We start from the raw sequence: 15,671 nt of genomic DNA, 5'->3' as shown, positions 1-15,671 counted from the left end.
ATGAGGAAGAGAAGTAGCTGACATCAAGGTAGACTGCTTCCACCCAAGTCACCTGATCAAGACTTCATACTTTAAACGTGAAACCCTTTCTTCTTCTCTCTCTTTCCTTTACTCTGGCATTGGCCTGGAAAGACAGTACCATCATCTATATCTCCTGGGCCACTGCTAAGGGAGGTAACCTTTCAGACTGCTGGCTTTGTCATCAAAAACTCCACAATCTGTCCATGATGCTAGATACCCCCGATCCTCCCTGTGACCAATTTGTTTTCTATTCTCAATGTCACCATAAACTACAATCAACCTCCCTTAAAAGTCACCTACAGAGTTTGACTTTCACGGCCAGAACATCCAGTGTCTTGTTTTCACCTTTCTCTGATTATAACTGTACTTCCCCAATTAGACACAAATACCTATGCAAATCATAGTACATTTGCAGCCCAAGTTCTTATGATCATCTAAATCAGATCTGCCCTCAATCATGAAAAGATCTCACCAGTAGCATCCATCTTTGCAAGGAATTTAGAACAACTTTTTATTTCAGGCTGGGAGATTTACTTCCCGAATGTGCTAAAAACCTAACTGATCCCTGACTTGAAAGAGCAAATGCAACAATTCCTGCAAATGAATCCATTACCAGAGCCACCTTAGCAGGAGTGGTTTGTGCCTGGGCAAGATTTATCTTTGTCTGTGGTGGTTATCATTCTCCTTGGGCCTATGAATGCCTAGATGGCTAGCCCATAACCAGGCAATGCCTCTTAGGTTATCTAACTGTGCCCCTAGCTGTTCACAAACTGAAATGCCTCATTGATCAACTGCCCTGAATTTACATCATTGAGTTAGAAAGGACTTACCAGGAGGCGTTCATGATTCAGGATTTCCTTCCTTTGGCAGGTCCCTACTTTCCTGGTTAGGAGTAAATGTAAAGGAGGCTATGATCAGGAACCTCTCCTTAACTCTTGGAAACACTGCAGAATCTGCTGCTAAAGCAATAGCTGCCCAACAAAAACCCTTAGACTCTCTGGCCAAGGTTGTTCTTGATAATAGGATAGCCCTTGATTATCTTCTAGCTGATCAAGGAGGTATCTGTGCTGTGGTCAATACCACTTGCTGCACGTGGATTAACACTTATGGGGAAGTTGAAACTCAGCTACATAAGCTCACTGAACAAGGCACTTGGCTTAAGAAAGTGACTACTTCAACGAGGTCTTTCTTTGACTTATTTGATTTTGAGTGATTTGGGTCTTGGAGACCATGGCTCCAAAGTGCACTCCAGACATTGGGAATTATCCTGCTTATAATAATCACAGCAGCCTCCCTGAATATCATGACCTGTGAATACCTCAAAGGATCAGCAAAAACTGAGAGAACATCTGAGCAGTAGCTGGGAGTGGCACTAATGCCTTAAATTTTGATCACATCTCTCAGTTAAACTGAGAATCTGATCAAAGGCAGAGAATTGTTAAAAAAGAGACAACAGGCCAAAATGGAGTCACTTGTGCTAAGCCCACATCACGAAACCAAGACTTAATACCTAACAATCACAGTTTCAACCTCTCCCAGGAGTGGAATCTTAAACCAGTCAATCTAGAATCACCTAGTCAGCAACTAGTGAGGTAATCTGTCTGATAGACCTCTGCCATCCCCTAAAGGAAGATAACCTTGCCACAAACAATTCACTCTTTGCTAGTAACTTCCTTGTCCTGCCCCCTTCTGCCTATAAAAGTCTTTCATTTTGTACATCTCTTCAGAGCTCCCTTCTACTTGCTAGATGGGATGCTGCCCAATTCATGACTCACTGAATAAAGCCAGTCAGAGCTTTAAAATTTACTCAGGTGAGTTTTGCTATTTAACGCAGGAAACATCAATGATTCTTCTGGGTTTCTCTTCCAGTCAATACGCTTTTCATCTTTCTCCTTCATGCCACCAAATCTCCTGGGATTGCTGCAGAGCGGAGATTAGGTGCCATACTGCTTGATTCACAGTTAGAAAGAGACAATTAAAAAAAGAGAGAGAGAGAGAGTGAAATGGGAGTGTGCTTTACCAGTATTAATGCCTTCAGTCATTATCCACGCTCCCGTTGTCTCCGCAGCTTTGACCAAACCTTGACTGAAGATATCTTTAAGTTTGGAGGGCATCTTGAAGTTCTGGATGCCCCCATGAACAGAGATCACCAACTTTGGTAGTTCCATCTTCCATTCTTTCAACATTAAATGTAACAAATGATCCAACTTTGTATCATAAGAAGTTCTAATATACTGGAAGATATACATATACACATGTACATAAAATAGTGAAAAATACATGGCAGCTAACAATAAGCACAGAGCAGGCCAACTGAAATGGCCAAAACTGGAAAAGAAGTATCTGAGATCTCTTTAAAAGTTCATCTTTTATAATGGAAATATTTACTTTGAAAGGATCCCACACCCCCTTTAAGTTCCTTCTGGGAATTACAAATCGCGGTAGGAAGGCTTCCTGGTTTTCAGGGTTGGCCCACCAATGTTTTGTAGAAGGTCTGTGTAAGGCAGAAATACTTCAAGCTAGGAAATATCACTACTCCAGCAAATCTGCTAAAAAAAGTTTTTAGAAATAGGTGAAAAGGGGTCTTTCATAAACGCTACTGCTTTTAATTTACTTGACCATCTTACATATTTGCATAATTTAAGATCCAGGAGCGTGTACACTTAATTTATTGTGAATTTTATATTCTAACCATTTCCTTTATATATAATTATCTCTCTAAAAATGTTTTTTTCCAAAATAAATACTTTTCACAAAAAGTCATATCTTTGACTAGTCAATGTAACCAAAAGAAAAGATGAGGGAAATCTAAACCAGTAGGTAGCCCCAGAATGATTTTGCATTTTGCCTAAGATTACAATATATAGTCTTTCTTTTTTTTTTTTTAGTGAGGAAGATCAGCCCTGTGCTAACATCTGCCAATCTTTCTCTTTTTTTGCTGAGGAAGACTGGCCCTGGACTAACATCCGTGCCTCATCTTCCTCCACTTTATATGGGACGCCGCCACAGCATGGCCTGCCAAACGGTGCATCGGTGCGCACCTGGGATCCGAACTGGCGAACCCCGGGCCGATGCAGCGGAGCCCGCGCACTTAACCGCTTGTGCCACCAGGCTGGCCCCCTATACTGTCTTTCTTTTTCCAGCAGATGCAGCCACATATAGACTGTTAAAATCATATTGTGATGTCTGCCTTCATCAACTGTACGCTAACCAACAGCAAGAGTAAGATTTACAGGAAGAAATAAGGGTAATAAGAAACAATGAATTATAAAACTATACCAAAAATAACCACAGGTGGATATGCAAATAGGAATTATCACATTATCCTCCAGAATATGATACCAATTTAAAACAATTTTCCATTTATCTTTGAAATTCTTAAAACATAATCTCGTTATGTCATAATTAAAATATTAGAATTCCTGAACATGGTATGATGCAGCCATCACAGAATGTGAATAATAGAAGCCAAAGACAACCAGGATTCAATTTACCAGTGAGGAGACTGACTGCCACAGCTTTATTACATATTTAAATAGTAGGAAAGAAATACAAGCTGACCTTTGTGAAATGGTTTATGTTGCTCCAAATAATGAATAAGGGCAGAGGAGACAGCTCTAGTTTAGTTCACCTTCTCTCTACCCCAAATCTTTCTTCCTGGTGCCCCTCTCCTTCAACTATAAGTCCTTTTAGTCCTAGAAGGTATTTCTCCTTAAGATTTCAGGATAAACAAGCTTAATTAACTAAATTATCAGCCCTAGAGTCTTTTATCCCAAAGGTCAACCAAACACAGGGCTAACCCTAATGGTTAATGACTGTTTCTTTCCCCTCCCCCTCCTTTATAACTAACTCCCTTAGGCAGACTCCTACGGGCAGATTCACCTCAAATCCTTTGTTGGATAACCTGAGAGGGATAAACAAGTGGGAAGGGGAATGCAGTGGAGGGAGATGAATAACCAGCTCTCACAAGCTTTCCTGCTGCTCACCGTAAACCAGAAGTGCAATTCTGGGCTTAAATATGAAGAATAGCCTCTTCTCTTCTGGAGATCAAATAAAACGCATTCAGGTACACAGGATGTAATGGGAGCCTAATGCTAAGTGTAAAATGTACTAGTGATCAGATCTAACCATATTTTCTTTTTTTTTAAAGATCACATCGGTGATTCTTTTTTTTTTTTTTTGTGAGGAAGATCAGCCCTGAGCTAACATCCGTGCTAATCCTCCTTTTTGCTGAGGAAGACCGGCTCTGAGCTAACATCTATTGCCAATCCTCCTCCTTTTTTTCCCCAAAGCCCCCGTAGATAGTTGTATGTCATAGTTGCACATCCTTTTAGTTGCTGTATGTGGGAGCGGCCTCAGCATGGCCAGAGAAGCGGTGTGTCAGTGCGGACCCGGGATCCGAACCCGGGCCGCCAGCAGCGGAGCACACGCACTTAACCGCTAAGCCACGGGGCCGGCCCTCTAACCATATTTTCAATTCTCCTCAACGTACCATATTCTCCCCTGGCCTTTGCACAAGCTATTCCTCATGCCTAGAGTGGTCTTACTCTTTTGCCTCACTAGATGCCAAACCGACCTCAGCTTAACTATCCCTACATTCAGATGGTTCCCTTGACACACATACACAGCCCCAGAAAAACAAGAGTTACCTTTTTCCTTCTCTCAAAGACCCCTGTATTCCCTTTTCATAGCATCCTTACCCTCTGTGGTAATTATGTATTTATTTCCTATTTCCCTCACTAGACTGTAAGCAATGTTAGTACACAGAACATACGCTCTTTGGGGCACAGCAAAGTATGGGCACCCAATAAATATTTGTTGAATGGATGAAAAAAGAGTCAACGAAGGTGATTATGAATTAACATAAAAACAAAGGGAGGAAGACTAAAACTTAAGGGAAAAATTACATACAGAGTTTTATAAGAGTCAGGCTCCAAAACGGATTAAAGAGGAGAAATAAAGGCAATTTTCCTGCCAACTAAAGAAAACATCAATGCACAAAATTAAATGCAAGAGGATTAATAACCGGAAATGTAGATTACCGTAGAACTGTACTATGAAAATTTATTATGATTGCACTATTAAGAACTGCTGTTTCAAATCCATCTAACTGGATTGATTAAATGGAGTGATGGTCAGAGTCCAGAGTACAGCTGATTCTGAGCTTTCTTGAGGTGGGCGCCCCTGCATTTTCCCCAGGAGAAGCTTCCTCTGATAAAGCAGTAGGTGGTTAACAAGCTCAAGTGAAAACACCTGAGAGATAGCTGACCTGTCAATACTAGGCAAATCACATGCAAAATTATCATATTAGGGATAGAAGAAAAACTGGCCTGGAAAGCCCCATACTATCAGGCAGGGGGTGCAGAGAGAACTCCCCCCATTTCCTTCCTGAGAAGAGGTTCTCACAAGGACATAGCAGGCATGAACAAGCCACTAGTTACTGGTAACTGCTATGGCCATGTCTGAGCTAAAGCCTGCTCTTTGGTAGAAACTTTTCTGCACTCCTTAAGAAAAGGGCAGCCTTTTGGCAATAAGCCATTCTCCTCTGCAGAGGGCATAAGCTTGCTGAAAGGGGTCAAATAAAAAGCTGGCCACATCGCACCTGGGAAACGCCCCTCAGACATAAAGAAAAGAGAAGGGTCGGGTCATTTTTGTCAAAAGGTCAATAACATGGATCACTTTTGCAATAAGACCTGGTTTTCTGATCATCTACCCTTGGAGATACAATTTGGAGATACATTTAGAGGTTATATCCTCTGTTAAAAACTAGTAAAATAATGTGTTATTAGCAAACCTTGGAGTGGTGGATATGCTCTCCATCTTGAAAATTAATAGTGCCAAAAGTATCTGTAGGGCTTTTTGTCGTGTGCTTTTCGACAGACCATTGTTCATTTTCATTACTGTTGGCAGCTGAGATGGTCCAGGTATAATCTGTCCCATGATGGTCTCCAATCAGTCGCCCACAGTAACACCTTAAATTTGGGATAAAAACCAATTTCAAAACAGAAAACACACAATTTCAGAATATAAAATAGATATAATGTTTCCACATTTTTCTAAGGTAATGTATAGATGACATATACTAACAATTTTTAAAACTTCACATTAAGATTTATATGAGATTCATAACACTGGATTGTCTTCTAAGTTCAGAAACACCCCTCAGTGGTTCTCTCCCTTGGCTGCACATTAGAATCACTTGGGGAATGTTTAAAAAAATACCAAAAATCTCTTGCACACCCATGTTCATAGCAGCTTTATTCACAATGGCCAAGAGGTGGAAGCAACCCAAGTGTTCATTGACAGATGAATGGATGAAGAAGATGTGTATATATACACAATGGAATATTATTCAGCCTTAAAAGGGAAGGAAGTCCTGTGATACGATACAACATGGATGAACCTTGAGGACATGATGCTAAGTGAAATAAGCCAGTTGTAAAAAGACAAATACTGTATGATTCCACTTATGAGGCACCTAGAGCAGTCAACTCCACAAAGAAAGTAGAATGGTGGTTGCCAGGGGTTGGGAAGAAGGGCCAGTGAAGACCTATTGTTTAATGGACACAGAGTTTCAGTTTTGCAAGTTGAAAAAGCTCAGGAGGTCTGTTACACAATAATGTGAATATACTTAACACTACCGAACTGAACATTTAAAAATGGTTAAAATGGTAAAAAAAAAAACAAACATTAAATTGTATATTTTAAATAGGTATAGTTTATTTTGTGGCAATTATACCTCAAAAAAGTTGTTCTTAAAAAAACTAAAAATCTCTAACATACAAAACTTAAGGAGAGTAAGAAAATGTCCTCATGTAGGATATAATATGCACATTAAAAGGAAGGACTGTTAGGGACCAGCCTGGCGGCGTAGTGGTTAAGTTTGCGCGCTCCGCTTCGGCGGCCTGGGGTTCGTGGGTTTGGATCCCAGGCACACACCTATGCACAGCTCATCAAGCCATGCTGTGGCCGCATCCCATTTACAAAATAGAGGACGATGGGCACAGATGTTAGCTCAGGGCCCATCTTCCTCAACAAAAAGAGGAAGATTGGCAACAGATGTTAACTCATGGCCAATCTTACCAAAAAAAAAAAAAAAAGGACTGTTAATCAATGCAAAAAAACATGCAGCTTCAGAGAAATATGTAAACATAGAACTATCCTGAGAAAAGAGCCATGAAAGAAACTTGACTATAAACATAAATTAATAATAAATTATATATGTAATATTTTAAAGAGAGGAAAATTTAATAATGTTCTTGCAAATAATTAGCAGTTTTGGAAACTATTTCATATACATAGCCATAATTTCTACTGTAGAACAAAATAAACTAAGAAAATTAAAAGGTTAAATCTTTTTTGTGTGTGTGTGTGAGGAAGATCAGCCCTGAGCTAACATCTGTTGCCAATCCTCTTTTTGCTGAGGAAGACTGGCCCTGGGCTGACTTTGTGCCCATCTTCCTCTACTTTATATGGGACGCCACCCTGGCATGGCTCAACAAGCGGTGCGTTGGTGGGTGCCGGGGATCCGAACCTGCGAACCACGGGCCGCCAAATCAGAGCACACGCACTCAACCACTACGCCACCCAGCCAGCCCTAAAAGGTTAAATCTTTTTAAAACTAAAACTACATAAAAATGAACAAAATATAACAATAATCACATTTGTGAAAGAATAATAAACTTCTCATCTTTGATGAATTAGAAACAATCAGAAGGAAAAGTTAAAATTTGAATATATAGAACTTGAAAACTTTCTACAATGAAAAATCATGCATCTGCAAACAAAGAAAATTATTTGCATCAAATATGTCACATCATATACCTATTGCATACAAAGAGATTATTCAGCTTTATAAATGACTCAGGGTTTTTTTTGTGTAAAAAGCAACATAAGAACATGTACAAGTGATGGGGTCCAACTAAGCAAAGAAACATGAAGAGAAAAGTCAGAACACAGAGGATAATTTTGAGGTTCCGTATGAAGGAGGTTTTGACTCAAAGAAAGGAGAAATAATCCCAAATGTATAGAATACATATAATCAGGATCTACTAGTGAGAAATGTGTCATCTGGTCATCTTTTGGAGTGAGGATCACTCTTCAAAATGAAAAAGCATCGGGGCGGCCCCGTGGCATAACAGTTAAGTGCGCGCAATCCGCTGCTGGCGGACCAGGGTTCAGATCCCGGGCGCACACCGATGCACCGCTTGTCAGGCCATGCTGTGGTGGTGTCCCACATAAAGTGGAGGAAGATCGGCATGGATGTTAGCTCAGGGCCAGTCTTCCTCAGCAAAAAGAGGAGGATTGGCATGGATGTTAGCTCAGGGCTGATCTTCCTCACAAAAAAAAAAAAAAAGAAAAAGCATCTGTTCATAAACTGGATGATTCATCTCGCTGTGGCTTTTTCTAAACAGAACATAAATGGAGGCAACCACAACTCACACCTGGAGAAATAATTCACTACTCTTTCATAAGACCGTTCTTCAGTTTGAACCCACTTTGTCTAAGTATTTTTCTAGTCTAATCCATTTGATTTGAGTCTATACAGTTTTAGTCTAGTTTTTAACCAGCTCGTTAAATTGTGGCAAGGTGGCCCCATAGAAGAAATCAATCATCCCTCAAATTAAAAAAAAAAGATTCCATGTTCATCCCTTTAGCTATAACTTTCAGAAGTCCCAAATTATATATCGCTAACAAGTACTCACCTTGAGAATCAACCTTATACAGATGCCAATTGCCAATTCCCTCCCAAATTGTTTTTATAAATTCTATAAAATACCCATCAAAATCCTAAAAGAATTTTTCAGGGAACTTGACAGAGTGATTCAAAAATTCATATGGATGTATAAAAGTGTACAAAAGAGTAAAATGATTTTTAAAAAGAAGAATAAAGTATAGAAGACTTGCCCTATCACATACCAAGATATCTTATAAAGCGATAATAATGAAACAGAGTGGCATTTACCAGGACCAGGAGAAGTAGATCAATGACGCCGAAAAGAAAGCTCCGAGACAGAGCCATAGACAAATGGGAATTTTGTACACAACAGAGATGACATCAGAAATGAATGAGGCTAGGACAGTCTGCTCAGTAACCGATAATGGAACATTTGGCTCCTCATACGGAAAAAAATCAAACTAGGACCTAGCTGGGTGCAAAAATTATAAGTTTTAACTGTTTTTAATTTTTGGATAGTGTGAAAATAGATGTTCACATTAGTTACCTCTGAAGATTGTGAGTTTGGAAGAGTATTGACAAGGAGAGGTTCTAGAGAATAAAGCAGGAAGCAGGAGGAGTTAATGAAGCCTTTTCACTTCTTTTTGGTATATTCTTATGTTTGTTTTGAATTTTAACAAAATTTTAAATAATTACTAAAAAGAAAACAAAAGAATTTGAGGAAAAGGTGAAAGAGGTTAGCCAAATGGAAATTTTGCCCCTCAGCGTTATGGACAGAATTCTTTCCCCCAAAATTCATATGTCGAAGGCCTAATCCCCAATGTGACTCTATTTGGAGGTAGACCCTATAAGGCAGTAATAAAGTTTAATAGGACTGGTGTCTTTATAAGAAGTCTTTCACGGAGGAAAGGCCACGTGAGGGCATAGCGAGAAGGTGGCTGTCTGCAAAACAAGAAGAGAGGCTTCACCAGAAACCAACCCTGATGGCACCTTGATCTTGGACTTCTAGCCTCCAGAACTATGAGAAAATAAATGTCTGTTGTTTAAGCCACTCAGCCTGTGGTATTCTGTTATGAGAGCCTGAGCTGACCAATACACCCAGCACCTCTACCTTCCTCTCCTCCCCTATCTGTTTATAGTATTTTCCTTTCCCCATGATTTGCTACACTTTGGATTCTGAATTTTTTTTTACAAAAATAAATTTAACATTGGTTCAATCCATAATATAAACTTTAGGCTATGATCAGAACTAAGGAAATTTCATTTTCCTCCACTTACAAAAGAGAAAGGTAAAACCAGTTATTAACACACAGTTTAAAATGAAAATCACCGTTAAAATTTGTATTGCACTGAAGAGTTATTTTTTCCCATAAGGTTGTGTGATATTGTGATTTATAATAAATATATATTTGGTCTTTGTCCCTGTTTCTGGCACAGAGCTCCTAAAATCCTTGGAATTTCCTAAGTGATAAGAGCCATAAAGGTGCTGGAAGTTGAATCAATCGCCAATGGCCAATGATTCAATCAGTCATGCCTATGTAATAAAGCCTCCATAAAAACCTACAAGGATGCCATTTCCCACATACGTTGCACTATGTATCTCTTCCATCCGGCTGTTCATCTGTATCCTTTATAATATCCTTTATAACACCCTGGTAAATGTAAGTAAATGTTTCTCTGAGTTCTGTGAGTCACTTTAGCAAATTAACTGAAACGTGGAGGGGGTTGTCGGAACCTCCGATCTATAACCCATTGGTCAGAAGCACAGGTGACAACCTTGACTTTTGACTGACATCTGAAGAGGTGGGGCATGGGGGAGTAGTCTTGTAGGATTGAGCTCTCAACCTGTGGGATCTGACACTATCTCCAGGTAGACAGTGTCAGAATTGAGTTAATTACTTTGTGGTGTTGGGAAAAAAACACACATCGGAATTGGTGTCAGAATTGGCGCTTGGTATGCACACACATCACTTACAAGTCATAGATCAAATACAGTGCTGTATGTGCAAAAAGCATCTTTGTTAACCAAATAAAATGTTAAGATGGTAAAATGAAAATTTAATGCTCTACAAGTATTTCAACTGGCAAAAACTCTTGCTAAAGGCCCTTAGCATTTACATGTCTCAATAACTCAAGTAATCTATTACATTCAAGTAATCACTCTCCTTCAAAAAAATCTCAGACTTTTTTTTTAAAACTTCCTTTGAAAAGGTAAATAGGATGCACCAATAAAGCCCTTTCATAGAGTCCATTCAAGATGTAACAAAACTGTCCCAATGAGTTTTAAACAGAGTGCTTAAAAGTTCAAAGAAATCTTATTTAAGTCTTACCTGATTAAATTCTGGCAGACCTGGCATCCTGCGGTACATCTAAATTAAAGAAATAAAACCTGTGTTACTTTACTGATATATTTGAAAACATATTTAATGCTTATACAGTAAATATCTGTTATCTTCCATGGTCTGGAAATCAGGGTTTGCTGAGTACTCATACATCATTTCCCAAATACTCCCCTACGTCATTTACCAAATATAATTACATTGTAATAATTAGCATCTAATTAACAGAACACTGAGTTTGGAGCCAAAATATCTGAATTTAAATCGCAGTGATTTAACGATTCCTCTAAGCTCCAGTTTCACATCTGAAAATAATATCTGCCATAATGTTATTAAAAGGATTACCTGAGATAATATATGTAAGTGTCTTACAGTACCTGGTGCATTGCAATATGTATAGTAATGATAGCTATTATTATTATTACACTATGAAGATAACACAGAATTCTTGAGAATTAAGTAAGAAAATATACAATTTTTTTGGTGTGTGTGAGGAAGATCGGCCCTGAGCTAACATCTGCCAATCCTCCTCTTTTTGCTGAGGAAGACTGGCCCTGGGCTCACATCTGTGCCCATCTTCCTCTACTTTATATGGGACGCCGCCACAGCATGGCCTGACAAGCGGTGCATTGGTGCACACCTGGGATCCGAACCAGTGCCACCAGCAGCGGAGCATGTGCACTGTTACGTGCTATGCCATGGGCCCGGCCCCAAAAACGTACAATTTTAAAACCATAAAACACTATTAAATCAAGGAAAAGTTGGTATGATTATAATTATTATCCTTATTAATCTTTCTTTTTTAGATTCAAAAGAACTTTCTGGTTTTGGGGGTTAGCGTTGTGGTCATTAATGATCATATTTTAGGTGTGAAGAAGTTTTAACTAGAAGAGAATCTAGTTAAAATAATGGAAGAAAAGGTAGTGTTCACAGACTCAGAATCATTCTAAATTATTCAGAAATGAATATTCAGGCCTTTCACTTCTTCCTGTACCAGACTTTTGGGAATGTCTTTTCTCAGAAGCTTCATTTCAATACATTCAAAATAAGAAGAAAAAAGACATTGGAATCAAGTCTATCAGATCTGTTTCTTATTAGGAGCTACAAAAAGAATCAATAAAAAATAAACTTTTATCTAAATTTAAAATAGTGAACTACCACCCTTTTCCTATGCACCGTAAGAAAGAAAACCACATGAAAGCTACAATTTTGAGACCCTTAGAAGGATCTAAGAAAAAGGCTGGCATAGGAGGAATAGCCATAGTTATCCATCAACTATTTTTACAATCACACAGAAATAAAAGCTGCTTTTTTTCCCAAGACGTAGTAAGTCTTGGAACATTCATGGAATTATGATCACTTATATTCTTCTTGAGTCCAAGGGCTAATGACTAATAGTTTATCACTTTTGATGAGGTTCAAGGTGATTGTGAAGATGATTTTCTGCTTACAGAGCAATAGAAGCTGCCTAGGCTCAGTGTGCCTCCTACTGCAGCCACCATCATGTGACAAGATGTCACAAAAGATGAAGGGAAAAAATAAGACTACTTTGTTTTTTTATCCTGTAAGCATCTTATCAACAGGTAAAATGAGCATTTCTAATCATAGGGTTTACAAGCCACAGGTAATTCAATGAGGGTGGGACTAGTAAATATTTAACAAAGGCAAGGAACACCATTTTCATCACCCCCAAAGAGCTAGAATTTTAGTGACCTCACCATGCTACCCTTTATAGGCATATAGCTGTGATTTCTAAACTTCAAATGAGTATAAGGACTCTAAATATGCTCGAAGGAATCTAAAAATAGAGTAGTCCCCCTGATTAAAATACTGCTCTTCTATTTTCTTTTCCTTTTAATTCCTTTTCCCCAAGGGCAATGCCACTCAATCTTAATTTCATGGACCCAATTACCTTGGGGAATTTTCCGTAGCCCTTTCTTCCCTTATCTTTCATTGGCTGCTGTTTTGAACTTTGTTCTACAAGCAGAGCTTCCAAAGGGTTGTCAAGAACTCAGAGTAGCCAAACTCAAATCTTTCCATTCTGCTGCCCATTATCTGCTCAAAGAAAAAGCCTATGGGAGGAAAAAGGAACTAAAACTAACTGCTTGCATAATCTGAGCACAGTGTCTTGGAATATCCCAATTACTATTTTCCACAGACTCTTTAGTTGGGGATAAGGAATAGTCACAATATTTTGTGCTTTTTTTGTTGTTGTTGTTTTTGTGAGGAGCCCTGTGCTAACACCTGCCAATCCTCCTCTTTTTTTGCTGAGGAAGACTGGCCCTGGGCTAACATCCGTGCCCATCTTCCTCTACTTTATATGGGACGCTCCCACCACATGGCTTGCCAAGTGGTGCGTCGGTGCATGCCAGGGATCTGAACCGGTGAACCCGGGGCCGCGGCAGCGGAGCGCGTGCACTTAACCACTTGCGCCAACGGGCTGGCCCCGATAGTCACAATATTTTGAATATTCAGTATTCAGAAGTTGTAAATTTTTTATCCAAACCTGGTGAAATGGATGTAGCACTAGATATTTCTATCCTCCCACTAAGAGGAACAGGAGCATCAAAGATAAAACAACAGAGTGAAATCTACCACAATATTAACAGTGGCTCCACCAGGGTGATGCCTTTATGATGAAGTTTTTTTTTCTTTATACTTCATTATTTTTTTTTTAGTTTTTATTTCTTTATTTTTTTCCCCCAAAGCCCCAGTAGATAGTTGTATGTCATAGTTGCACATCCTTCTAGTTGCTGTATGTGGGACGCAGCCTCAGCATGGCCGGAGAATCGGTGCCTTGGTGCGCGCACGGGATCCAAACCCGGGCCGCCAGTAGCGGAGCACATGCACTTAACCACTAAGCCACGGGGCCAGCCCCCTTCATTAAGTTATTAAACAGACATTTCTCAGGAGCCTACTATACAGCAGGCAGTGTCATAGGCACTGGGGTTGGAATGACATACAAAATTGACAAGGTCCCTATTCTTACCAGAAAATCTGGTAAGAATTTCTACAATAATCATGTACTATTTTTATAAAGATGAAGAAATAAACATCAATTAAAATAAATACTAAAGTTATAGATATTATCAAATCCTCTAAACAAGTCGTATCTCTAAGTTTCCACAAACAGTGTTCCACGTAGTGTTGCTTTAAAAGGAAAATATAATTAAAAATTGTACCTGTGAGGGTCTTTTGAGCTGGGTATGATTTTGTTACATTCTCTCTTGTCGAACACCCCTTCAATCCAGGATTTCTGGGACTGAATAGAAAGTATCGTTATTTTTATATTCCAATTAAGTGAGAAAGTAGTGTAACCACAGTAGTTCACTTAGGCAATATATATTTAAATGTTGTGGACGCTAATTAAAAAGCCAAGACCAACTCCAGACAGGCCAAGCACTTACTGGCTTCTACTACAGACAACATAGACACAAATAAGCCAAGTGTGAACACAAAAATATTCCCAAAGTTAATTGGTCTATAATCTCATCTTAAGTGAAAGATTCCTAAATGCACAAAACTCTAGCAAGGAAGTAAAGATATTACTGATGTGTTCTCTTAATTCTGCTAAAAGTCACTTTTAAATCTTGCACCATAGGGGCCGGCCCTGTGGCGTAGTGGTTAAGTGCGGCAGCCCAGGTTCGTATCCCGGGCGTGCACTGACGCACCGCTTGTCAGGCCATGCTGTGGCAGCGTCCCATATAAAGTGGAGGAAGATCGGCATGGATGTTAGCTCAGGGCCAGTCTTCCTCAGCAAAAAGACTAGGATCGGCATGGATATTAGCTCAGGGCTGATCTTCCTTAACAAAAAAAAAAAGAAAGAAATCTTGCACCATAATCCTATAGAGTGAATATCAAGCTCTCAAACTTCAAAATTCTCACTCATAAAGTACCACTTTGGCTAAGATTTCACAGACAGCTGGAAAGAGTGTCAGAGGAGTGATGTGACTTCGGCAAGATTCTGTGCAAGGATTTCAATCTAAAATGGTACCAGAGGATATGAAATGGAGAAACTCACGCACGCACTCTCAGAAGAACAAACTTAAGAACTGAGCGACTGATTTCCCGTAAATGATGATTTACAAAAGACCAAGACTTAACTCCTGATGGATGAACATCCACCAAGAATCACTCCCCATCCTCAAGTCGGTGAACTTATTGCTTGGACTCTGGATGGACGTCCCCCTCTTTGCACTCCCTGCCCATAAATACAGCCTGCCCCAAACTCTCATCTGACTCGCCTGTAGCTTGGTATAGCATGCGTTTCACAAACTGCAATTCCTCTGCTATTCTCGAATAAACTCAATTTCTGGTAATTTGAACTTGCCTCAGTTTACCTCTTTATTTAGGTTGACAACTCGATACACATTCTGTAAGCATAGTTTACAAGTGACCGTGTTGCTTCATGTTGCACAGCCTATAACTGTCCCTAAATCCAAGTGGGACACTGGTACTCACTCGTCTTCCTAATAAAATCTCTCCCATTCTACAAAACTCAAGTCATAGCCAAGCTCTTCCATAAGCTGTATTTAAGTCTAGAAGCAGAGGACACTGGATCCACAATAGAACCCAACCAACTCACGAGCTTGGCCTTTTCCTAATATGAAAATATTTTAGCTCTATATGGTATA

At 39.4% G+C, this 15,671-nt stretch overlaps 1 protein-coding gene across 1 annotated transcript in view; it reads right to left on the bottom strand.

Moving 5' to 3' along the window:
- Window positions 1–15,671, bottom strand: part of TRPM6 (transient receptor potential cation channel subfamily M member 6) — a 147,662-nt gene that overhangs the window by 102,961 nt on the left and 29,030 nt on the right. The window contains exons 2-5 of the mRNA XM_014794705.2: window positions 14,220–14,299; window positions 11,029–11,067; window positions 5,816–5,993; window positions 2,042–2,255 (exon numbers count right to left, since the gene is read on the bottom strand). Of these exons, the coding sequence (XP_014650191.1) occupies window positions 2,042–2,255; window positions 5,816–5,993; window positions 11,029–11,067; window positions 14,220–14,299 (511 nt within the window). The remainder of the gene's footprint in view (window positions 1–2,041; window positions 2,256–5,815; window positions 5,994–11,028; window positions 11,068–14,219; window positions 14,300–15,671) is intronic.

The sequence above is a fragment of the Ceratotherium simum genome, chromosome 20 (assembly GCF_057802395.1).
Source record: "Ceratotherium simum simum isolate JZ-2026a chromosome 20, ASM5780239v1, whole genome shotgun sequence".
NCBI lineage: Eukaryota > Metazoa > Chordata > Mammalia > Perissodactyla > Rhinocerotidae > Ceratotherium > Ceratotherium simum.
This window is presented reverse-complemented; position numbering and strand designations above follow the sequence as displayed.